The 25,923-nt window shown below is 39.3% G+C and overlaps 3 protein-coding genes across 3 annotated transcripts in view; all 3 read left to right on the top strand.

The window, feature by feature from the left end:
* The first annotated feature begins 687 nt into the window (after positions 1 to 687).
* The window catches only part of LOC144655984 (MAM and LDL-receptor class A domain-containing protein 2-like), a 64,944-nt gene continuing 39,708 nt past the window's right edge, over positions 688 to 25,923 (top strand). The window contains exons 1-13 of the mRNA XM_078516187.1: positions 688 to 769; positions 9,715 to 9,843; positions 10,248 to 10,504; positions 12,500 to 12,590; positions 13,174 to 13,560; positions 15,268 to 15,708; positions 16,029 to 16,439; positions 16,870 to 16,977; positions 22,292 to 22,591; positions 22,851 to 23,041; positions 23,356 to 23,531; positions 24,195 to 24,370; positions 25,131 to 25,205. Of these exons, the coding sequence (XP_078372313.1) occupies positions 691 to 769; positions 9,715 to 9,843; positions 10,248 to 10,504; positions 12,500 to 12,590; positions 13,174 to 13,560; positions 15,268 to 15,708; positions 16,029 to 16,439; positions 16,870 to 16,977; positions 22,292 to 22,591; positions 22,851 to 23,041; positions 23,356 to 23,531; positions 24,195 to 24,370; positions 25,131 to 25,205 (2,821 nt within the window). The 5' untranslated portion in view covers positions 688 to 690. The remainder of the gene's footprint in view (positions 770 to 9,714; positions 9,844 to 10,247; positions 10,505 to 12,499; positions 12,591 to 13,173; positions 13,561 to 15,267; positions 15,709 to 16,028; positions 16,440 to 16,869; positions 16,978 to 22,291; positions 22,592 to 22,850; positions 23,042 to 23,355; positions 23,532 to 24,194; positions 24,371 to 25,130; positions 25,206 to 25,923) is intronic.
* On the top strand, positions 2,768 to 4,022 carry LOC144656349 (uncharacterized). Its single transcript, XM_078516578.1, has 3 exons — positions 2,768 to 2,818; positions 3,208 to 3,254; positions 3,526 to 4,022. Exons 2-3 carry the CDS (start codon positions 3,239 to 3,241, stop codon positions 4,020 to 4,022), a joined length of 513 nt encoding a protein of 170 aa, XP_078372704.1. The 5' UTR covers positions 2,768 to 2,818; positions 3,208 to 3,238.
* On the top strand, positions 4,266 to 5,678 carry LOC144656350 (uncharacterized). Its single transcript, XM_078516579.1, has 2 exons — positions 4,266 to 4,858; positions 5,148 to 5,678. The coding sequence occupies exons 1-2, from the start codon at positions 4,307 to 4,309 to the stop codon at positions 5,676 to 5,678; spliced, it is 1,083 nt and encodes a 360-aa protein (XP_078372705.1). The 5' UTR covers positions 4,266 to 4,306.

Raw genomic sequence — 25,923 nt, forward strand, 5'->3', positions numbered from 1 at the left:
TAATCAGTTTTTGGTGTAAAATTGGTGCTAAAACAGGCCAATATACCCGTACTTGATCAAAGGTCCGGCTCCTTTCCAGGGTTTTCCATTGATTAAGATCTAAACCTTTCAGGCCAGTAGAAGGGGTGCACAGAGTAAAAGAAAGAGAGAATAAGAAAGCAGAGAAAAACGAAAAGGAAAGGAGCAAGGAAAAAAATCTGAACGGTTATTAGCAAAAAATGGCTTATGCGCATGCGCCAAATTAAATATTGTACATTTTTACATGGAAATTTCATGAAAAATTTACTGCAGTGTCAGAAAGTGCATTTCTAGCAAAGTTTAGAGAAATTAAGAACCGAAGAGCCAAGAAAATCAATTAACAGTTAAAAGAACGTGTTTTTTGGAGTAATTTCGGCATATTAAGGGCTAAGATCGATGTGCTCTTCAGGTTTGGCAGTTTCTTCATTAATTGCGAATTTTTATATATTTATTATAATTATTTAAGCTACGCGGAGAAAGCCTAACCTGTCATTTCTTCTTGCAAATATTACGGCAATTTTTACGATAATGAAATATTCTGACAATGTGCTTTTTTGCAGAAGTCATTTGAGTCAAAACACTTCGCCAAGCAGGCGCCAATTTATTTTATTCCCGTAGCCACTGGTGAAGAAAGCACATCTTCGTGACATGTCTTGCATTAATCGGAGGCCAATGATTGCCATCACCACGCTGTTGCTATTTTTTCTGAGGCTGTCCTCGGTAAGAAGCAATTCCAGTCATCTTCTTCCTGGTGAGATTTCCATACTTGCGAACAATAATTGACTCTTAAACAAGATATCTGGCTATACATAAGCACGCGACTGCTATTTAGAAACTGTTAATAATCTGCTTTCGGCCCCTTTGTGGGAAGCAACAGAGGTTGCAACGGATGGATATGTTATGTTATGATATGTTATGGGCAAAACATTTGAGTCACTGAAGGGAATAAGGGAGATACTTAGAAAGACTTGACGGTTCACAACAGATTGTCTTAAATATTCATCTATAAAACCTGTTTAACCGACCATGATGCGAATTGTAAATGACATGACGTAATGGCCCTGGTAACGGTAAAAAATATGATTTTTTTGATTGGCTGATAAAAACTGCAAGCGTAACGCTTCTACGCAATTTTGGTTATACTTCCGGTCATCGAAACAATTGAAGATGTAGCGGGCAAGTTTGAAAATGTTACCGGAAAAAGACCGAATAACACTGGGAGTTTGTTGGAATAACGTATTCACGAAGCAGACCCTTGTTTATGAACGAATGACAAGTACATCTCTTGTAAAGTGTAACTCGGTTGTACTTTTTAATGCATTAAAAATATTGCAAACATTTGCACTATCAACTTAGCTTATACAATATATACACACTAAATGGAGTTCAGGAATACATGAAGACTTTGAAATTCAATGTGATATTTCTTACCGCTGCTCAATAGAATGATACCTCTTCGATCAGCGGCTTTTTTAGTTCTGAATTTTCTACAATACCTCCGCATGGCCATAAATAAATTTCACAGTATCATCAACCGTCGGAATGTTATCCGCTGATGATATCCTCGACTCCATGTTTAAACACTTTAACTCCAATTCCTCTGGATTCTAACTTTTCTATCTGCCGTCAGATAATATTGCGTGTAGAGACGACACAACAAGAACACATCTATCGGCCATGCAATTCAATGAGTTACAAATGAATCGAATTGTGTAAGTTAAAATATCAACAACTTGAATTGCCAAAACCAGCGGGCAAAACACAAACACAGTCGTTCTACTGAACGACTACAGCAGGCAGGGCGGCTTCCTGTTCGATTCCTTGTTTCGTGATGTCCTCCGACAATCCACCGTACGGAAAAAGATGGCGCCACGCGCGGAACTCTGGGTAAATGTACCAAATCAGGTCAAGGTTATGTCAACAAGCATGGCCGCGGGTCAAGAAGGTCGGCGCGTAGCGCCAGATGAAAACGCAATTTACGGGGCTAAATCGGCGAAAGACATCGACCTTTTAACCAAGGCTGAAGCAATAAGGCCGTTGAAGTGTAGGGCTTGTCGAAATTTGAGCGGCCTGACCTTGAAAGGGCTAAAAAGCAAGTAAGTTTTCAGATCGCTTTGCGGCTTCGGTTCACTGTTGTAAATTCGATCACTAATTAGGCATTAGGTACACTTGAATTTAACAAGGTTTTACTTATTTGTGACCATAAATAATTTAGGAATATATCAAATATGGCTGGGACAAGAAGTTGCTGGTGGATTCAGACGGGAGAATTTCCGAAGAGAGAAGAAAACAGGTCCAAAGACAGCTCGATAAGGCTACGCAAAATTTTACTAGGATGGAGGGGGGGGGGCGCGATGGTGAGGGAATCCCCGCCTGGATGACTTCATTACAAGGCATTCCTATCTTTAATTACGTATGCAGTTGGTAAAGATTTCTTCAGGCAGACCGACGACAAAAGGCATATCACAGAAGAGTATACATTGTCAAAGACCAAAAAGTTTGAGATGTCGGGAAAACCGATTAAACTGAACTTTCCGATTAGTACTCAGAGTACTTAGCTTCGAACGCTCTTCCCCATCTGTTAAGCTATAGAAGACCGATTGTGGCTTTTAAACTAGGCTCATGTTATATATATCCTTCAAACAGTTATGATTTGAATGTCGATTTGATACTTCAAACTTTTATTTTAACTTTAGATCGCTCTGAAAAAATTGCTAGCCCTGCACAAGTTGCCTGTTAGCAAGGTAATAAATAAAAAAGGAAAAGGAAATAGCAGACGTGGAGATGACATCAAATGACAGTAAGTACTTCCGTTGATTTTTCTATCTTTAAAGTATCAACAAAATAACCCTTCAAGAATATCACAGAAAGACATATATCATTTTGGATTCAAAGCTTCTTATCATGCAATTTACACTGTTAAACTGATCCGTTAAACTAATTGTTGTTGTTTACAATTTTTCGCACAAAAATGTTGAAACACAAAAATCTTAACTTTTGGAGTTGATTACATATATTTTTGTAAGTTAAACGTACAAGTAAGTGTCTTACCTTTACAAGTAGCGTTTACATTTTTCATTTTTTTTTTGCTCGAAGTAAGTTTAATGTAAGTGTCTGATGCTCTGACCATAAACATTTTTACATTTTTCGCATGGAAATGTTGAAACACGCCTTTTTTTCTTTTCGCAGTTGAGTCGACGAGGAAATAGCAGACGTGGAGATGACATCAAATGACAGTAAGTACTTCCGTTGATTTTTCTATCTTTAAAGTATCACAATCGGTTTTCAACAAAATAACCCTTCAAGAATATCACAGAAAGGCATATATCATTTTGGATTCAAAGTTTCTTATCATGCAAGTTCAAATTTTCACCGTAAACTAATAATTTTTTTTAAAAACCTTTGGACTTGATTACATCTTTTTGTAAGTTTAATGTAAGTGTCTCATGGTCTGACCATTAACACTTTTACATTTTTTTGTAACACGCTTTTTCCTTTTTCTTTTAGCTGCTGAGCCAGATTTCACTCCTCCTCTATTCGAGAGCGTCAATTCGGTGGCAGACCTTGCTCCGGAAACGTCAGCCTCGGCACCAGTCCCTCCACCACTTGCATCACTTGAAACCTCCCTGAACGATTCAGCTGTGGGGCCAGACTCGCCGTCAGAGCCAGCGGAGCCAGCAGAGCCAGCACAGCCGTTTGAGACAACATTCAATCTCATTTTGGATGGCACCATACGGGGTAAAACGAAGCTGGTGAGCAACACGGGTTACTCCTTCAACATCAGAAAAAGGCGCCCCAACGGAACCATCGACTGGCAGTGCACCGTGCGCCGAAAGGACCACAGATGCAAAGCTTCAGTTATCCAGAGAGATGGTGCTTTCTTCCCGGGGAAGCATGGCCATAATCACCCTGGTGGATTTGGTGTCCTGGCGTCAACTAAGATTCAGGCTCGCGTGAAACAGGTACTTAATTTCGTAAATACTCTTTTTCTTTGGCCATCATAGTTTAACTAAAAATAACATGTAATGGCATACAAAACGTCAAGTAAAAGGTACAAAATAAGATCTCCGTCAAGGGTGTTTATGTTTTTTTGTTCCAAGTTGTTATGAAGAAATTTTAGACCGCTTATACGATGTAAACATATTTGGACATCTTTAAAGGAAGTTATAGCCTGTTTGAGCCTCTATGTGTAACATTAATTACATACAATTTCTATTTGTTTGGTTTTTTATCACAGGAAGCACGAGAGGACTTGTTTCGGCCAGCGTCGGCAATCGTCAACGAAGTGATGCTGGACGAGCGGGTCGACGAGAATCCCTGTCCGTCGCTACCAAAGCCTGCGAATATGGCTAGAGCCGCAAACCGCCTTAGAAAGCAGCTGAGGCCGCATGACCCCACCGACATGGACTTTGAGCTATCAGAGGAAAACATCCCCAGCGGCTTCCTGAAGGCCGACGTCCGCAGCTGTAGCAACCGACACATAATCTTCGCTACCAACCAGCAAATCCACCAGCTAGTCCAGGCGAAAAACTGGTACGTGGACGGAACTTTTAAGTTGTGTCGCAAGCCATTTACCCAGCTGTTCACCATCAACGTTTTCGTGAGGAGCGGAGAGCAGGCGAAACAGGTTCCTTTGATGTTTGTGCTCATGTCCGGTCGGAGAAAGCGTGACTACCGTGCGGTGCTAAAAGAAGTGATCAGGCTACTTCCCTCTCAACCAGCTGTCAGCAGAATCACCCTGGACTTCGAGAGTGCTCTCTGGACAGTGTTGAGGGAGTTACTGCCCGACACCACACTGCAAGGCTGCCTGTTCCACTGGACCCAGGCGTTGTGGAGAAAGGTAAGCGTCGTAAACTTTATATATACCTACAAAAAAATAACACACACGCACGCGTTAAAGAAATATTTTAAGAGGGTTTCACTGGGGTGTTGGCTTTATCGATTTTCGGCTATCGGTTAAAATCAAGAACGTTAAAAGTTAAAAGTTAATTTCCAAATGGGATTTAAAAGTGTCCACGGTTGAAATTATCAGTTTTTACGATCGATGGCTAAATTTTACGCGATATTACGGCTAACGGTTTACTCCATAGAGACCCCTATTAACAACATATCTTCTTTATTTTATTTAGGTTCAGGAGTTGGGGATAGAACCAGCTTACCGCAATGCCAGCCATACCTACAAGTACGTGAGAAAGCTGATGGCGCTGCCGTTTCTGCCGGAAGACAAGATCGGCGAAATGTTCCAGCATCTGAAAGACAACGCCCCCAGTAGAAAAGTCAAGAAACTGTTGAAGTACGTTGAAGAGACATGGATTACCGGCACTATGTGGCCTCCTTCCTCCTGGTCCGTATTCAAGCAACCCATACGTACCAACAACGACATCGAGGGTTGGCATCACAGCATAAATCGCAGAGCAAACAACAGAGTCCACCTCCCGTTTTATCTACTTGTTGAGCTGCTTCACCAGGAAGCAAGGTTGGTGTCCATCCAGATCCAGCTTGTGGCCGACGGCAAGCTTTCAAGAATCCAGAGGAAGAAGTACCGCCAGTTGCAGACCAAGATCTTCAAGCACTGGGAAGAGTTCGAAGGCAAGGAGATTACAGCACGCCGCCTTCTGAAGCTGTGCAGTTATCTGAACGGCCCCACCGCCCGTCAGTAAAACCTGCTGAAACATATCAAAACGGCTCCTTTAGGAGCCACCGGCCCCCCGCGGGGGCCACCAAATCTTCAAAAGTCTTGATCAACAATGATTATATTTATGTGTGTGAGTTTTTTTTCTGCAGTCGGCTAGTTTTCATTCTTTACGGTTGACAAACACGATATGTTGAAAGATAGATTAAACAAAAAACACTGTAAGCCATTTAATATCCATCAAAGTCGGTTTAGAAGAGAAATAAGAAAGCTTCAGAACTTCATGATTACAAGCGAATTTTCGAGTTAACATTCTCTCGCTCGCAAGCAAAACCAATACGATGATTATTCGAAAATGCTATCAATGAGTTTCCTTGACAACAACAAACATGCCACGTGAACGATAAAAGTTGTGATTTGCATAAACTTTAAAGCGCGTAAACTAGAACGGTTCTTGATTAGCTAGATTTCAATCTTTATAGTTGACAAACACGATATGTTGAAAGATAGTTTAAACAAAAAACACTGTAAGCCATTTAATATCCAACAAAGTCGGTTTAGAAGAGAAATAAGAAAGCTTCAGAACTTCGTGATTACAAGCGAATTTTCGAGTTAACATTCTCTCGCTCGCGAGCAAAAACAATTACGATCATTATTCGAAAATGCTGTCAATGAGTTTCCTTGACAACAACAAACATGCCACGTGAACGATAGAAGTTGTGATTTGCATAAACTTTAAAGCCCGTAAAAACTAGAAAGGGTCGCATTTGAATAACTCTCGCTTGGATTATCAATTTTCCTCGACGACTTCACTCACGGGTCGATTTAAATTGTTATCGCTAGTCCTAGAACAGCCACTTCACTTCGAGTCAACGGAAACTTGAATTGTTTTGAAGTCGCTAGAACGGGAGTTTATCATTGGCAAGTTTTAATTAAAACTAAACAGCCAATTTTCCTTCACTTATTTACCTTCGAGTCTATTGAGATAATAGTTACTATAACAGCTAATTCTCCATGATCAATACTCGACCAATTTGGTTTCATTTTAGTATCGAAATCGTTGTTGGTGGCGAGGCGTCTTCGGCTTGGTGGCGAGACGTCTTTGCTTGGTGGCGAGTTGGTTAGTGGCGAGTCTTCCTGGTGGCGAGGTGACTAGATTCCCAACAGTGAACCGAAGCCGCAAAGCGATCTGAAAACTTACTTGCTTTTTAGCTCTTTCAAGGTCAGGCCGCTCAAATTTCGACAAGCCCTACACTTCAACGGCCTTATTGCTTCAGCCTTAGTTAAAAGGTCGATGTCTTTCGCCGATTTAGCCCCGTAAATTGCGTTTTCATCTGGCGCTACGCGCCGACCTTCTTGACCCGCGGCCATGCTTGTTGACATAACCTTGACCTGATTTGGTACATTTACCCAGAGTTCCGCGCGTGGCGCCATCTTTTTCCGTACGGTGGATTGTAGCAAGGATTGCTGTACAGCTCTTTCGAACGCTAAACTAAAATCTCGTATCTTCTTTCAAAATTCGCTTTCTTCTCGTCTCAGTCAGCCCCAGCCTTCCCCCTTTCTTTTACTGAGCAGGCGCAGACGAACATTTATGCAGTGGGCACGCGCTATCGGATGTCGTGGATTTTACGACATCCGGTAGTCAGTGTTACCAGAGCCCTCCGTTTCGCCGACCAGGTGACCAAAAGAAACGGAGGCTCTGGGAACGAGAATGGGAAAATATAGAATACTTTTTGATCTCCATTGTATAGTTTTGACATGTTAACATATTTAAGATGAAACAAAGATTGAGAGTTCACACGTACAACTAACTCATTGAAAACATTAGAAAAATATTCCTTGCATAAAAATGAGAGCTAATATTACGGTTTTTAAAATTGTTTACCCTTTGTTATTAAAGATGTGAATATTGTTTACCCTTTCTAATTAATTATTTCACGTCAAAATGTATAAGGCTGCACAAACTAAATTTTATATCTATGTGCTATATCAAGTCTTATTTTTTCAGGCCATGAAACGGTTATTTTTCCGACCGATTTTGCCTGGTGTATAAGCGAACTGATAATCACGATTGATTGTCTTTTCTAAAATTTTCAGTTTTTTTAATAAAAAAAAAATTAAAATACATTTCATCATCTAGAGTCATCTAAATGCAACACCTTTTTTGGTTGTTCACTTCAACAGAAACAATTGTTTTGTCACAAAAATAATGCCTGGTTGAAAGCCTTCTTAACCATCAAATAATATGTATTATCATATGACCCGTACGGACCCGCGCGCAATTTCCTTGGAAAACCATATGAGAAAAAGTCCCGTATGAGGGCCGTACGCCTCGCTCTAGCAGGGCCGGAAAAAGCCGTACGGCCCTACTACAAAAGCGTACGGCCCCGCTGCTGCTGCGGGATGCCGAAATAGCATGGAACCAGTTGAATCCACAGCTTTGAATTCAGATGAACGATAGTTAAGATTTTTCTAAAAGCAAAGAATGTCCAACATGCTTATTAAAATTTTACTATCTAGAAAGCGATGTAGTTTGCAGGCGCAAAAATTTAAACAAAACGTGTTTAAACTTGGCAAATGATGAAGAAATACTCCTGACAACAACAATAAAATCGAAATAAAACCCCAACATAATCGGACAAAGACATATCCTGGTTTGTTGTCATGATAAACATTGAAGAATAAAAAAAGCAAATGCGAAGTAAACTCAAATTTCTCTTTCTGCTGCGTAATTTTAACTCACAACAAACAAAATACGAGTGTACATGTTTACGACTAACCTGATCAATGACACAGTTTCCCGCTTGTTTTCACGAAGCATTTTAAGCACAATTGGGACATCAACTGTAATGCAGAGCTCAACATCGTCGAGGAACTAACGAACTCAGGGACTTAGAAGCAACAGTAGACGTTCATGAATCCTACGATCCGTGGTAAACAAAACAACTTGAAGCCGAAGGGAAGCGAAGCTCGAAGCAAAATCCTGAACTGCCAGTACAATCCCTTTCCAAGTCTTTATCATAGCTTAAAATGTAATGTTGTTTTAACGTCCAAAATCCTTCTTGGTGAAAAATAAATTAATTCTCTCGTTTAAAACCAATTGCGAATTTCGGCTCAGAAGAAACGTCGCTAAGTTGTTCAATCAGGATAAATTCAGTCTTCGCTGTGACGAGCACGACTAGCCGAAACGTCGTGCAAATTCTTTGTTGTAGTCCTTCATAAACGTTTCTTTTGAAATTTCTACTAACTGCAGTCATTTACGAGGAATTCAGTCGGATTAAAATCTTCTTGGAATGGAGCTGAAACTCAGAGATTTGGTTGACAATTTTAACAAAAGTTCAAAAACTTTGTACGCACATCGCAGTTCAAATGCACTTTACTGGCTTCCCAAACAAATTGTGAGCTACCATTGGCTTTTCAAAATGCGCGCGAAACGGGCCGCCGCGTCTGTATCCTCGAAAGAAAAAACAAAAAAAATTCAGTGGTCATATGATAAAATGCTTATTGACTGAGTTAGGTCGGGCCGGACGGGAAAATATTTGGCTCTCGGTCAGGACGCACGGACCTCGCTGCGCTCGGTCCGTACGTCCTGACCTCGAGCCAAATATTTTCCCGTCCGGCCCTCCCACTCAGTCAATAAGTACATAGTTTCTGATAATTCGTATTCAATACATTTGAAATATATGATAGAATCTTGAGGGATTTGTGTCTCAGTCGAAAGCATTATCCATCCCTTTGTTGCTGTCGTTGTTGTTGTTGTTGTTGTTATTGTTCTTACTACCCGCGAGCTTCGTACTTTAAATACGATTATATGACCACAGTTACCAAATCAACATTTGAGAAAGGAATGATAATAATAATAATAATAATAATAATAATAATAATAATAATAATAATAATAATAATAAAGACTTTATTTAAAATGAGGGTAACACTAAATAGCAAAGCTAACAAACCTGTGGCCCTCCCTAAAAATTACACTAGAATATTATAAAAACACTATATACATTGATGAATGATTCTTTTTGTTTGTTTAATTTGTTTGTTTGTTTTTTATTGTATAGACTGTGATTTCGAAAATTCCACCTTCTGTGGCTGGGAAAATGATAAATCTGGAAGAGCAAAGTTTAACTGGATCATATGGTCAGGGAGCACGCCCAGCAGAACTACAGGGCCTCATTCCGACGTGTCAGGTAATGTTTAAGCAGATACGAAAATGTGATGGACAGTCTGACACAAAGGAGAAGAACCAGAGCTTTGCAGTTACTTTACAACTTCCTGGGCAGTTGAAAATGAATAATTGTGCTTGAGAAATAAATCATGCTTTGTTTTCGACTGGACACGTTAAAATATAACTGCGACGTTCTCCTCAGACCTTTTTGATTTTTCACCAGAGTTAGTTATCTCACGTCCATATTTTCTGTTATGCATAGGCATTGTTTGCGTTTGTTATTTTGGGTTTCATGGTCACTTGTCGTATAAATTGAGTGTCGTGCGGTAACAACTGTGAAGTCTCTGATAACGACCTATCCATAATAAGCAAAACAAAAATTTTAAAAGCTCCCTTGGAGCTGAAAAATTCTGCTTTCTTTTATAGGCAATGGTCGTGGAAAGTATGCTTATATGGAAGCCACAGGTCGTCAACATGGCGACAATGTTAGGATCATTAGCCCAACAATTCAGGGTCCAATGTGCATGTCAATGATGTATCATATGTATGGCAGCACCATGGGAAGCTTGATAATCTACATGAGGATCAACAGCAATGAAACAGTCCAATGGATCAAATCGGGAAATCACCCTGACCGATGGTTGAAGGCTGCTGTATTCATGAATTCATCCGTCGATTACCAGGTGACACCAGACGACGTTCGAATAGTATCCTATGATGCATTTCGTTTCATCTTATATTATCACTGCGTACGTGACCAAATCAGTATTGTTCAGCTCTCGCGAAGTGAGAAGAAGCGTTCGCCATGGCGTGTTTCCGGACTAGTTTCGATTCAAAAGCTGCTGCTTTCGAGTAAAACGACTTATTCTACGTTCACTGCGTTTCAAAGGAGAATTTCAGTGTCACATTGAAGGGATTTACCTGGACGAACGTTGAAGAGCTCTCATTCCTGTGACAGTCAAAAATTCGGCTATAGATGAGCTATTTGTTGCTGGAGTGTTAATAAAGAAGTCCTGTGCTGATCCGAATCGGTTTTCTTACATTTCTTCTTACATCTCTATCGATCTCTAGTCCGTCCGCTTCGCAGCCGGCGGGCTCGTTCGGCGTTGTTTACATAATCTGTGAATACATATTTGAGCTTATTATTACGGTTATTTTTCACCACTTGTAAGCATTTCACTAATTTGAGGAGTACAGTTATAAGATTACTTTCGAAATTAGTCATTTTGAATGTAAATATAAATGGCAATGATGACAAAGCGCTCACGAAAGAGCCCAGCGATTGTTGCCTGAAACAGACATCACACATGCTTCGCAGCACGCGGCGATGGTTTTCGATCGAAATTTCAGTCATCTTTGATCGCTGAAAAAGTCATTAAGATGCGGGTACTTCTGGGTACTTCTTTGCAAGTACAATAATACGGCCTTCATTATGCTAGCGTGAGACCCATATTTAGTAGAAACGTGCTTATTATCCGAAGAATCGTGAATATTTATGACCTCGTTGCGGGTCAGTGAACACTTTGTTAAGGAAAGCTAATCAAAATAATCAAAATAAAGGACGTTTTTTAACAAACCACGGTCATAGGACAATTGCAAATCAATGAAAGTATGACAAACAACAAAATAATACAATTTTCTTGCTTTTGACTGGAAAAAAATACGAAATGTGCCGTAGAGAAAGCGGCGTTATTTTACGGTGGAATCCGCCATAACTTCGATATTGTGTGAAGTGCGCGGAGAATTGCACCATGGGATACTATTCGAACGTCGTCTGAGGTGACACATTATTTTAACAAATATGGTTAGGCGCTTAGAAATGTCCTGTCTTGTGATTGGCCATTAAAACGCATCAGCTGTATTGAACTAATGGCGGAGCTCCCGCGTGCGCAAGCTAAGCGCCATTCGTTAGAATTTTTGGTTAACCATCGAGCCGAAAAATTTTGCTTGTCACGTAACCGCCGACCGTACGAACATAAGAGCAGATTAGGCCTGGGGATGAGGTTGCCCCAAAGTTAAAAAAGTGTCCCTAAAATATGAAAAGAACTGCCAAGTAATTAATTTTAAAATCTCCCCATAAAACCCTTAAAAATTTCCAAAACATAGCCCAACATCTCCAAAGTATTTTCAGTGCCATTAAAATAATTCCTCTGCCTCAAGTTTATTGGTTTTGTCGTGCCGTAAGACATTCAGTTTAACCGTGAGCGATTTAAGTTTGTCTTGCACCTACGAGCCACCGTATACATTACTGCTTTTCCCGCTTATTTACCAGAATAGAAACATTGTAAAAACTTCAGTGAAAATTAAATAAATGGGGAGCTCCGCTTTAATGCTTGCTTAAGTTTATATATTAAGTTTTTTTCCACTTTATACTGACCAATCTACATGTACTTAACTAATTTAGCATTCATAAGCAAATTTATATAATAATAAATTCAAATCATGAGTGAAGCCATCACTTGTGCCTTGGTGTTGTTCATACAGACTTTTTACCGGTGCCATGCGTGCTACTGCAATTCCCAGATAAAACGATGTGAATATTTTTTTTATCAATTGCGTTTTAAGCTTTATCTTTGTCACATGCCGTTCTCAATACCCAAGAAAGGGAGGGGTGGAACAAGCATAAAACTAATCGAACATCAGATTCTAGCTTATCCATTTTTCTCAATGCATTTTAGATCGTCCTTGAAGGTGTGAGAGGGACTGAGTATTCAAGCGATATTGCCATTGACAGCATCACATTTACAAATGGAATATGTCAAAGACCAGGTAAGTTAATTTCTTTGATATTCAAAAAAATGTCGTCAAAGTAATACTCGAAGGCTTCGTCTCATGGACTACAGGTAATGAGGGAACGGAAGATCTTTAAATTAAATAATTATATCAATAAATAAATAAATAAATAAATAAATAAATAAATAAATAAATAAATAAATAATAAAATAAACAAATAAATCATCAGTAAACAAATTGCCAAGTTATGCTCTGTCCTTTAATTCCTCTAGTAGTGATTGTTTCCTTATTAGAGAGGATATTTGATATCTTAGATCATTTTGGAAAAATCCATGTTTTTGAATATTTGTACATTAGCCCTAAGTAATTGTCCTCTATAGTTAAAACACAGCACTCCCTGCCAGTCGACAACCCCTTCGCCCCAACCCCACATAAAAAATAAAACAACAATGATAAAAGAAAACACTCACTTGTGCAACCTAATTATAAATCCACGACAACTATTGAAACTTGTTGTGATGTAGCACGGTTCAAGACATCCATCTAACTCGCTGCCAACCACACTAGATGTGCAGTGATCACTGAGCAGTGATTCCTTTATTCCTTATTTGCGGTTTAGTCATCCAAACGCTGCATGCCTTCATGAAGACAGATGCTGTGGACTTCAAACTTGACAGAATTCCTGCTCATAGTGGTTGGATTTATCAGTTCACGATGCAAGCTATTCAAACTAGAAACAGCTCTGATGATGTGATGTACTTTGTTTACCCGGCGGATTCAGTCCTTTGTCCAAAGAGTCTGACTCGGCAGCTGTCGCTGGATCAGCTTCACTGTTTTCCTGTAGACTTTCTGTATTCTTCAACAAATTACCAAGAAGGTTACAGGAAGGTGCTGCTTATGAACCGGGGCGCGAAACTTTCTTCTGGGATTGCTTTGGACAATTACAATGCCTGTTGTGATCAGCAGACCGAAGAATACTTCTTTGCAAATGTTACAATGAAGCGAGGTGGGTATTTTGCATTTGAACGTCTACTAGAATTATCATTTCTGGGGTAAAAAGGCTAAGAAATAATGCTAATGGCTACAACATGTGCGAACTCGGCCCTAGAACACCAACATGTGATAGCATTAATGACTGGGATAAGGGAATACAGTTTTATTATCCAGCACTGATAGGCCATTTCCGGGTTGCCCTTTGCCTCTGTGTCAAAACGCGCAAACCATGGCCATTACCATAAACGTTTGCGAATGTGCAAGTCCTCTTGCAACAGAAATCGATTTAAACAGAGGTAAAAGGCAACTCGCTCGTTTATGGCTTGCCTGTAGGATTGTTAGTGGGACCCAGAAATACGACCATGTGACTCCCATTCTCAGGCAACTCAACTGGCTCCCAGTAAAACAACACTTATATTATCGTGATTCAATTATGGCATTTAAATGAATCGGAATTGTCTTGACCCGGAGTACCTGTCTGATCAGTTTACTAAGCGCTCATCCGTATCAAACTACAAAACCAGAAACTCGCAGTGGTTAAACATTCCTCCTTTTAGAACGGCAGCTGGACAAAAAACCTTTTATCATAGAATAGTATCGATCTGGAACGCTTTTCTGAGCGATTTTGCTTGTCGAAGCCAAGAAAGTATTACTAAACATTATCTTGATTTGGAAAAATCTAATTTACATTTACTTTCTACACACTTATTTACATATGCGATTTCTAAAACCGGTTTCGTCTACGACCTCGTCAGTTGTTCGCCATACAAAATTTGAATATAAACACACGTCATGTAATAACACACGAAAAGTAACTACTCGACACCAGGTCCTTAAAATTTGTTATAAAGACTCGGAAACAAGAGTTTTTCAGTTCGCTATAGCGTAATAACAGTTCTTGGGATACGGACATAATTCCACTCATTTTTGGAGTTAATTAGTTTCCTTTCGTCAACCTTGTTAATCACAACCGACTCTGTGACCTGTCTCAGCATAGCGTCGTCACGAAAAGTTCCCGTTACATTCATTACGAAGTTTGGAACGTTCCCCTCATGCCTGTCACAAGAATGCCTCCACATCACAGAGCTCTCCTCCCGCCGTTCCAAAGCATTCAGATGTTCTCTCCCGCGAGTGAAAGCACTTCGTGACGTCTCTCCGATGTACTTGTTACAGCAAGCCTGACACACCAGCTCGTAAGTTACCCCTGTACTGCGGCAAGATCCCTTTCCGTCAGATCGGCAGACCAGACAATCGACTCTCGTGCAACGCTTTGCTTTAAAAGGGTCTGACTTCTGCAAGATGCTCTTGAGCGTTGTACCCGACTGCTCAACAACTCTGGAACGCCCTGCCGCAAAATTTAAAGTTAGCCAATCGCTAGCGCAATTCAGGAACAAGTTGAGGAAGTCACTTTTAATGAATTATTATTAGCTTAATTTAGTTTAACATTAGGAATTTAGCTTTTTTAATTAATTTTGAATCTTTATTATTTACCTATTTATTTATTCATTGACTCACTTATTTTATTTTTATTTATTTATTTTTATTTTTTTATTTAAATATTTCACTGAAAATCCCCGTGGGGACGTGAAATGAAATGTATGTATGTATGTAAAGGAAGTGACCTCAAGGGTTTAGGACGTATTTATCTACTCTCTGCACAAGCATAAGAAATTATTAATGGTGTCGACTGGGTTGACAAATAGTATTTAAAACATTGCAGAACCTGACTATTGTCCTCCAGGATGGCGACGATTTGAGGAATCTTGTTTCCAAGTACACTTAGTCCGTAAAAGACCTTGGGGCGACGCCAGATTCGATTGCCGGAACCGTGGAGGACAGTTAGCTGTCTTTGAAAATGGGTTCGAGCCTAAAAAAATAACGAGATTTATGGATGACTATCTAGATGAATGGGCTTATATTTCCGTTGGTGCGAAAGCTGCGAGTGATGGGCGATGGATAACAGTTAAAAATAAGTCATTCTCTTTGAACAAGTACTCATCGCTATGGGGTCCGAACGAGCCTTCGGGAGATGGATGGTGCGGTGATCTGATTTTGGGAGAAAAATGGGATGCTTCATGGAGAGGAAGAGGCTGGCGAATTAATGATGACGCTTGTTTAACAAAGGCAGGATTTGTCTGCCAAAGGCAAAAACAAAATTTAAGTAAGCACTTAGGCTAGTGCCGAATAGAGGACCTCGTCACTGAATTAGTTTCAGTATTTGTTAAAAATCAGTCGTTAAAAATAGTTTTCATAATATTTAATGATAATGAAAAACTGTGTCAAACATTTATTTTTGTGATGATAAATGGTGGATGGTCACCATCACTCCAGTATTGAGTACCTTGACGTTTTTGTTACCGTTGTACTTGTGGATGTTGTTATTGTTGTTGTTGTTACAATTATTATTAAGCGAATACTTTTAAGTTTCGAAGATCTTTTTGATAACTATTAATGCCTTTTTTAAAAATATTTTTTTCATAGGATCATCGTGTGAAGATGGCTGGTTCGAAGCGGATAAAACATGTTTTCGAATATTTGCAAACCATACATATGTGACCTGGGAAAAAGCTCGAAAGCGTTGCTTACAGCAAGGGGGCGACTTAGCCATTGTTGATTCTGACATTAAAAGACAGACAATCGCCAGATATCTCACCGAGATAGACAATCTATTCCCTGATGTCAACATAAAAGCATTTATAGGAATTCGAAAGCTCGGCGTCTGGCAGTGGTTAGGAGGAAGGGATATCACTTTAGGCAACATTTGGCACAGTGGATATCCTAGTGATCGTAAGAAAGGAGAGTGTGGTGTACTAGTGGCAAGATCTTCAGAGTGGAGGCTTTTTCAGACTGGTTGTCATTACGAGATGGGCTTTTTGTGTGAAACATACGACAGTAAGTACTTCTGCATGGTCATTGTATGGTTATCTGTGTTGAGTGCTGGCTTGTAAACCGTGCGCAGCGGGGTTCGTTATCTGGCCGGCGTTTTCTTTTTGTCGTTTTTTTGTAGATTTTTGTAAACAATGGCGTCGTCACACTGAACGTGAGATGCGAAGAAAAAAGACCCATTTCTTCTGGCATCTAAACGCGATACCAAATCTAGTAGTCATCCTGGTATTGAACTCACACCGGCGCAAGTTTTCTGATGTAAACACCTCCTTAGATTGGATAGTGCAAGAGTAACTAAATGCCGATTAAACAGCGGTTGATTTATCGTATCAACAGGTATCATGTATACCAAAATGACGACGGACATTGTTTAAACTAAAAAATGATAACAACGAACAAAACGGGTCCTTATGGCTTTTTTTTTTTCAAATTAAAGGGAACTATGTGTCTGGCCGACCGACAAGTCACATATCTCAGGCTGCCACTACCGGAAGCTCATTTCATGTTGTGGATGGCTACATCGCGACCTGCTTTACGATCAAAGGACAAACCGTATGTAACTCAAATAAACAAATTTTAGCCCCACCCTTAGCATTGGCGCCTTGATAAAGTCTTTCTCTCTTTCCATTATGTTAACTGTCTAGTTTTGCAATAATTTGAACGTCTGTTATCTTACAACAATTTTTAACAGGTAAATGGTTACTGAAAAGCCGTAAGGTGGCGTTTCTATTATCTTATCTTATCTTATCTTATCTTATCTTATCTTATCTTATCTTATCTTATCTTATCTTATCTTATCTTATCTTATCTTATCTTATCTTATCTTATCTTATCTTATCTTATCTTATCTTATTAATCGGCCACAAGGACGATTCGTGTTTTACCCTTTGGGCGTCATGGTCGATAGTCTCCTGTCGGCCAAAACGACGGGGATAGCCTGGGCCTGCTACTGAAACCGCTACGAGTGACGAATATCGCAATCGGTTTCGTTTCAGTTTTGACAGTAAATCGCTGTAGGCACACTGAGTCGACTTTTGGGCTAATATGGAATCAGGTTCTCTTCTTTGCTTCGGCGGGAGGACAGACAAAAAAACTTAAGGGGCAAAGTATTAATGTTCCCCATTGTGAAACTGTAGTTGCTTTGACAAGATGAAGCTATTTTTGTAAATAAAAGAGGTAACGTCATTCATGTCACGCAATGTTTTTGTGGCAAACTTTAATAGACGCTTTGCTGGTTTCTACAAATAGCGGTGTGACCTGGCGGTACATTTTTGAGGCGGACTCCACTTTAAAACGATTTTTTATTTAGCAAGAAGTATGTCGATTTTCATTTCCGCACAGTTGGTCGTCAAAGTCGCCTGTCGTTTGCACAGCATGTTTTGGAAATATTTTAGATTTGGTTAATAAGACACTTTTGAAGACCTCAGCAAAAAATTGGAAATGTACAGTATTGGTTGTGTCTTGAATGGAATTTTTCACAAGATGGGTAAAGCTATCAATTGTAAAAAATGGACTTCAAAATGGAAACTTTGAATAAATAAATGTTATTAAATTGGATGTTGTTTTAATTAAATTTTATCGCGGCTTGGATGCAAAATGTCACGGCTTTGAAAATCTTCAAATAATTCAAAAGGTTCTTTTCTTCCCTCTGATCTGATTGTTATTTTTCATGTATTAATTATTTGAAAGTGGTTCTCATTGATAAGAAGAAAACGGGTTTTCATTCAACTGCTTGAAGTATTTATAGACGTGAAAATATTGGCTTAATCAAATTACATTTTGCACGAAATATTTTAAATCGTTTTGTCCCTAAGGCAAATTTCCCTTATTCTCTAATTGCTTGTACAGATTAGTACGTCTACTAACGAAAAACCAAGAAAAAAGGATATTAAAACGGGCAGCAAATGTATACAAACATTGAATGAAAAATGCCGAAAATAGCATTTCCAAGTATGTATTACTGGTTTTCACTGTCACGCTAGTAACGCTACTGTCACGCGCTACTAAAAAATAAATCCAAAGCTATTGAGTCCAAAAAATTAAGAATATTACAGGTTATAGAAAACTACTAGATAGTCAAGGTGTTCCGTACTTGAGTTATCCGTTAAAAAGTTCCACACAAAATTAGAGAGCACAGTATGGAAACGCCATGTTGTAGTCCGTGTGAAGGGGCTCCAACATGACCGCCGGAAATCAATGAAAACATCTGACATTTACTTCTGCTATAAAAAGCGGTCAGTTCACCTTCATGAAGACATAAACATTCACATAAACACTTTTCGTAAAACCTCAACTACAGTGGAACCCCGATATAACGATATACCAAAGGAGTAGTAAAATTATATCGTTATATCAAGGAATCTTTATATCGAGACTCCCGATATAACGATATGGCCGTAAAATAACCGAAAATATCGTTATATCGACGTAAACCTAACATATACGTTTTTACGGGATAACGAGACTTAGAATACAGTATCATTTTCGTATATCATCGTATAAAGCTGTTGTCAGAAACGTTAGAGATTACTCAATGACTGTTATGTTATTGTATTTTACCGTACCCAAATTCGCAAGTAGCCAATCAGAAGCGCGATCTACTGTCCTGATATCCTACGATATCAAGTCACTGACCTGATATGCCCCCATATCACGGTCACTTTTGAAGTTAAGTAGCGTTACCGTACGATGAATTGAAGAGGTTTCACCAATAAAACAAAACCTCGTAATTTAAATTTAGCTGGTGTTTACCGATCGTAAGAGGAGTGAAAACTTTCCCGCCAAAACTAAATTTGGACGCGCTTACCAATTGTGCGATGTTTGCCGACGAGTACTGAAACATTCAGACGAAACAATGGCGACGGAGTTTCCAAATTTTACGCTTTTTGATTCAAATTTTGATTTTGAAGACGAAGAAAATGAAGCTCCAAACAAACGGGTGAAAACAATGTCAGAGGAGGAGCTTGATAAAAGCGTAGAAGATCAGAAGAGTATAAATACAAGCAGATCAACGCAGTTTGCCGTACGCACCTGGCAAGCCTGGCTTGAACAGAGCGATTCTGTCGAGGTCGAGAAGAAAGCCATTGAAGTTTACACGAAACAAGAACTTTCCCAGCTTTTAAAGCATTTTTACTGGGAAATACGCACGGCAAAGGGAGAAGAATTTGAACCGTCTTCACTGAAAACCATTCAACGCGGTCTTGACCGGTATTTGCTGGAAAAAAATGCCGGATTCTCCATCATTCGTGACGAAGACTTCGCCACAGCCAACAAAGCCCTCGACGCAAAAGTCAAGTTTCTGAAGAAGTCGGGGAAAGGCAATAAGCCAAATGCCGCTCAACCGTTGTCCGTTGAGATGATTGAAGAGCTGTGGGAGAAACAAATCCTCGGAAAACATGACGGCGAAGCACTCACCAACGCTAATTTCTTGAATATTAGTCAACACTTTGGGTTCCGCGGTCGCCAGGAGCACCACCAGCTGAAGTTTGGTGATTTTAAAATCGTCTCCACAAGTGCCGGAAAGTACGTCGAGTGGTCAGTGGAACGACTAAGGAAAATTTCAGCAAATGAAAGGAAGTTCAATCCCAAAATGTGGGCCACCAACCACGAAGAAAGATGCCCAGTGATGCTGTTTGAAGAATACATCGCTCAACGACCAAGTGAAATGTGCCTCCCAGATTCGCCGTTTTGGATAGCAATAAATTACAAGCCGTTAAATGGAAAGCTTCTGAAAAACCAGAAAATGGGGATTAAGAAAATCAATGGCCTCATGAAAGCGATGGTTGAGAAGATATCTGATGCAAACGGCCAAAAGTACACAAATCACAGCAACAGGAAAACCCTCATTACCACGCTGCTGGAAAACAACGTCGAGCGGTCAGATATTGGCCAACTAAGTGGACATCGCAATGTTCAAAGCCTCGACAGTTATGCCTCAACCCCCGAAGAAACACAAAGGAGAATGTCATCTATGATTAGCAGGCAGATGTGTTCCACTTTTCAAGATCCAGCGACGTCTTCAAATTCAAGCGATGCTGGCCGTACGTGCGAATCCCACAGTTGTGTTTAACGCGACCAGTTCGCAGAATTCCTTGAATTCCAGTGCAAGTGGCCTTTTTTATGGTGCAAGGTTTGAAAATGCTACCATTAATGTCAGCTTTAACTCTGGTTCCTCCAACTGAACATTTTTAAAACTGCTGGAGCGAATATTATAAGCTTTCTTGTGATATTTGTAATTCTTAACATTGTGTGTTCGTTCCCACGAAATAAGATTTTTTAAGTGGTTTCTTCGGAACGCACTGTAGTTTCCTCTTTACCAAATGACAGTGATGTTTTACAAGACGGATTTTAAACATTTTGGAACCACAATTTGTCCTTTTGTTTGCTGGATATAACTTATATCACAAAATAAAAATATTTTTTCATTCATCGCTTTTTGCGCCGTTTGTTGACTCGTTCTATTTTTCGCGCGGGCCGCACAATGGAACGCCTGGCAGATTTTATTACCGTTCCTACTAAGAATAACAGGGATTTTTTGGCTGAATTTGGGTACGGTAAATACCTAATCGTACCTTTTTTGGTACGCTTCGGCGGCATATCAGGCTCGTTTGGTCTCGCCATGGGTATTTTGGCTCGACTACGTCTCGCCAAAATACGAACCATGGCTCGACCAAACTCGCCTGATATGCCGCCGAAGCGTACCAAAAAGGTACGATTAGGTATAAAAATTCAATGTTTTGCTTAAATTGGGACTGTGTTCTGATAATATCGTTATATCGGGGAAGATTTTACGTTCGGTCCGCTAAATTCTCATCGTTATATCGGGAATATCATTTCATCGAATATCGTTATATCGGGGTTCTGTCCCATACATTTTACTGTAAGGGCCTGTTTACATGATTCCGGAATGACTTTCATTCTGGAACGAAACTCGTTCCGGAATGAAGTTCGTTCTGCATTTACATGACAGAGTCGACCGGTTCAACCAGAGGCATTTACACGTGCGCGGTGTTCGCGCGAGATCAAAACAAGGTGGCGCATGTTTCGCGCAAACATGTTTTTGTGCCCATTAATGGCCGTATCTGCAATTTTAAAGAGTAATTTCACCATAGAGCTGCTTCTTTGGGCTAAACAGTAAATGCTATTACGTTTTCTCGCTCTGAATTCAAACTGTGCAGTCCGTATGCGGTTTCATGAGTTGCGATTTCATCTCGAAACGAATTTCGCTCTGTGTTTACATGATACTAGAATGAAATGTCATTCCAGAACGAAACTTTCATTCCGGAATAAAACCGGAATGAACTCATTCCGGAATGACTTGACTTTCGTCTCGGTATCATGTAAACAGATACAGAGAAATGTATGGGAATGGAATGAACTCGTTCCGGAATGAAAGTCATTCCGGAATCATGTAAACAGGCCCTAACTTTTGCCGGGACATAGAATATTCATCGTTATACCGGGAATATCGTTATATCGAGGATCGTTATATCGGGGTTCCACTGTGTTTAGATTGTTAAAAATAACAGGATGAGGCATTTTTGAAAATTTAATGTGATTTTAAAATTAGAATTTGAAGTTGGTAGAAAAGTCAAAGCGGATAGTTAATTATTAACCGGAAGATTTTAAGCTTCTTAAGCTTCTTGTGTTATCTTATCTTATCTTATCTTATCTTATCTTATCTTATCTTATCTTATCTTATCTTATCTTATCTTATCTTATCTTATCTTATCTTATCTTATCTTTTCTTATCTTATCTTATCTTATCGTAGCTCAATTTTAATATAAAAGAATAAAGGTATGAAGGCGGGCGGTGAAAAACTGTCTACATACTATAAGCTGAAACCCATGCATGATTTAAATTTTATCAAAGGGTAAACAAGTTTGGTGGAGTGTAACTCTGGAAAGGCCAGCATTCGTGTACAAGATTTGGATCATAAACAGACCCGACTGCTGTTTAGCACCATTGCCAAACGTTCAAGTGATTTTAAGAAACAACCAGAACTCTGCGATAGCAGCTGACTGCGAAGTTTACGATTGGATAGCAGAAAAAAGAAGACTTCTCATGTGCAAACCATCAATTATGGCAACAAACGTAACTATCTTGGCCGATGAAGCTGACAGTCTGAGCCTCTGCGAGGTTTTGATTACTGCAACAGGTGAGAAAAAAACTTCAACTGAGGAAAGGCAAAGAAGGAGGAACTGCTCCGAAAATTCTTTCGTTTCGTTAGAATTTCTACCCAAAAATTATCTTTGAATGACGTAAACGCAATCGCAAAGAAATTACGATAAATCAACCATGCTTTACTGAAAAAAACAAACAAAAAAAAAACAAAAAAACAAACAGACAAAATCACTAGGTTGTTCTGTAACAAAAGTTCTTGATAATTTTTACTTGTATTCGCTTTCTGTTTATAGACAGGGAAATAACTGCTCATGGTGTTCGTCAGGAGCTTTGGTACAAAATGGCATCTACTGGATCGATAGACAGTTTGTGGGCTGATAGGAGATTTCCAAGCAATCCAGATGTTGTGAACATCCTCCAAAACTTTGATGCTCCGTATAATTTTCATACCAATTACGGGCAGCGGCTGACAGCATATCTTTGGGTAAGTTTGATTTCTTGCTAAAGTAGAGTCTGCGTATGACGCACATTCTTGCGATTTTCGACGATGTTCCCTCGGGAATTTTCTCTCACAAGTGTCAAGATCTAGAAATATTAGGCCTTTACAACGCACACCGCCGATGTTTGAACATTGCAACCCAACAATTCATATGCTGGCGGGATTGTATGCCACATACTGGCAATAGTCATCAGTAGTTACGTGGTTGACTTATTTTTTTATAAATGCCGCCATCAAGAATGTCATTTCATATTTATTTAATTTTAAACAACGACAATTGTCTTTAATTATGTCCTAAGGTTCCAGAAAGTGGAAATTACACATTTTACGTTGCTTGTGATGACGCCTGCGAGCTATGGCTTGACACACAACAAGAGAGCAAATTAGCAAGTGGCAATGACGATGAAGAATCAGGAAGAATTCTTTTGGCCGATATAAAGCAGGGATACTGGACAGACCACAATCAGTGGGATAAGTAGGGATATATTTCAACTGAATATTAATCTAGAATGTGCTTTTTGTGGCTTATACAAATGAGATAACTCTTGTGATGATTTTTGTGGTCCAGTTCTCAAAGGCACAAGAACTTGATTGATTGATTGATTGATTCTTTATGGTGAGCTTGCGTTCCTGTTCAGCGTCATTGTTTGTCTCTGATCGTGGGCTCATGCATACCAAATCTGTTATCTACAAATGTTCATTGCCAAAAAATTTGTAAACTCTTTGACTCACAGGAAGACAAAGAAAGAAAATGACCGTTCTCGTTTACCAGCTCTAATTTAACGCTGAATACCCTTTTTCCAGGCCAATAACTGCCATTCTGTATCAAGTTTCCATTGAAAAATCGCCAATAAGAAACTTTCAATTCTATCTTCGAAGCCGCTGAACAGACGAAAGGTTTCCTTTCGGCATTGTGCTGTTGGACTGTACGACGGAAACATATTCACCAGCCAGAAAAATTATATAAGCAGAATGTTAGCAGACCCGAAAACCTCTACCTCTCCCCGCAAAAAAATGCACCTCATTTGTACATTCGATAGGTTACACGAGGCATGTAACAAGTTAGCTTTTAACTACCACTTGCCGTGCCAACTCCCGTACTTTAATTTCATATGTGATGTTTTCTTTCTGTTTTCAGATATCCTTCATTTCAGACATCGAGAGAAGTTCTGTTAAATAAATGCCAGTTCTACTTCATTGAGACATTTATGAAACAATCTGGTTCTCAAGACTGCGTATCAGTGGGAATGAAGTTTCCAAACGGCACCTACGAGCGTCCCATTGAAAGGGCGCACTTATTTTGGGTTCGGCCAGGTAAACGTCACTTATTTGAAAACACTACTCACTGTCCAATAGCACTTATTTTTTCGCTGCTGAGGAATAACCAAGAGTTCCCTGAAACACTTGACCCTCGGACGCCCTTAATTGTTTTTTGTAATTTTACAAAGAAGATGTACTCTATAAGCTGTTAATTAATTAATGCTGTTCACCCATCCCTTACGGAGAGTTTGATAAGTCAACCATGTATCTATGATTTTAGACAACGTCATAATGACAAGCAGGTCTGGACAAAAAACGTCATTTTTGACACTTTCTTAATTTTTTCAGTTTTTTTTTAAACGAAATTTTAATTTGTTTAATTTCACTTTACATAAGCATTCTGGCATTATTTTGCATAAATTTTCGTTATTTCCTGACTTTTTAAAAAAATGGGGAAATCCAAAATGGTGGATCCAAGATGGCAGCTTTAATGACGTCACGATTAAACCAGGCCAACCGAGCGAAACGGTCCCTTTCCATTTTATATTTTATCCCAGAGCTCCGCATTTGTGCGAATCTACTTAACTGGAGTAAGGCAACGAACCGCTTTGTCGAAATTGAATGGCATTTTTTCGGATCCATCGGTCTGCCGGGTCAAAGCAGTCCACCTCTAGATGTTAACCACTTGATCCTGAAAATTAACACAAGACTGGACCGTTCCACTTAATTTACAACCGGAATTTCAGTAAAGATTGGCTTAATGGAGAGCTCACTAGGATTAAGAGCTTACTTGTGTAATTGTTTCGTTTTATAGCTGTCGGTTATGTAGACTTCCAGATTAAGTCTATTCCTAAAATTGTGAAATCTGGTCAAAAGCTTGCTTTCCGAGGTAACTATATTTTTCTATATTTTTATACAGGGTTATTCTACCTTTTGTCCAGACAGTATTCCTCAGATATTTGTATTTCACAAATTAATTAGAAGTCTTAATTAACTTTCATGAATTCACAAACGGCGAAAATACTACTTAAGAATAAGCAAATTGAGGTCTCGAATAACGTAATCACATCTGGTGTATCTTGTGAAACCCTAATAGGTATATCAAAGAGCACCATTGTACTGTCGTGAATTGTAATAACGGTTGTTGTGAATTGTAATAATACACCTATCGCAAGTTGCAATAACATGTTGTCTTAATTTGTAATACTCCGATCTGTCGTAAATTGTAATAGCACATTGTCGTGTTTTTTTTTAATAAGCTGTACTATCACATTCTATTTTGTCATTTAAAAGGGGTCTTCTTCACAACAAATCTAGAGAAGTTTCTAATGTAAGCCTGGCAGGCCATTTTGTAATGCTTTTAAGCATTACCTTAAAGCATTACCAAAACGTTGAATTTGTTGGAAAGAGAACAACTACATTGAAAAAATGATATTTCACGCTCGTAACTGGTGCCAGTCCAAGAAGGACCCCCTTAACTCTGGCAACGTCAGCGAAGGGAATTAGTAAGAGGTTCCGGCAATTCTATTTTCTCACGGCATTTTTGATTCTAAAAATGTGCATTATTTTGATAAAAGAAAGAAAATACAAAACAAAATTTAGTTTCA

This window comes from Oculina patagonica, chromosome 6 (assembly GCF_052425735.1).
Source record: "Oculina patagonica isolate OP01 chromosome 6, crgOcupat, whole genome shotgun sequence".
NCBI classification, from domain to species: domain Eukaryota; kingdom Metazoa; phylum Cnidaria; class Anthozoa; order Scleractinia; family Oculinidae; genus Oculina; species Oculina patagonica.

Bases quoted from the DNA above. Each gene is read 5' to 3' on its own strand.
- LOC144656350 (XM_078516579.1), top strand. From the start codon at position 4,307: ATGCTGGACGAGCGGGTCGACGAGAATCCCTGTCCGTCGCTACCAAAG. The intron at 4,859-5,147 runs GTAAGCGTCGTA...TATTTTATTTAG, and splicing joins CCCAGGCGTTGTGGAGAAAG to GTTCAGGAGTTGGGGATAGA.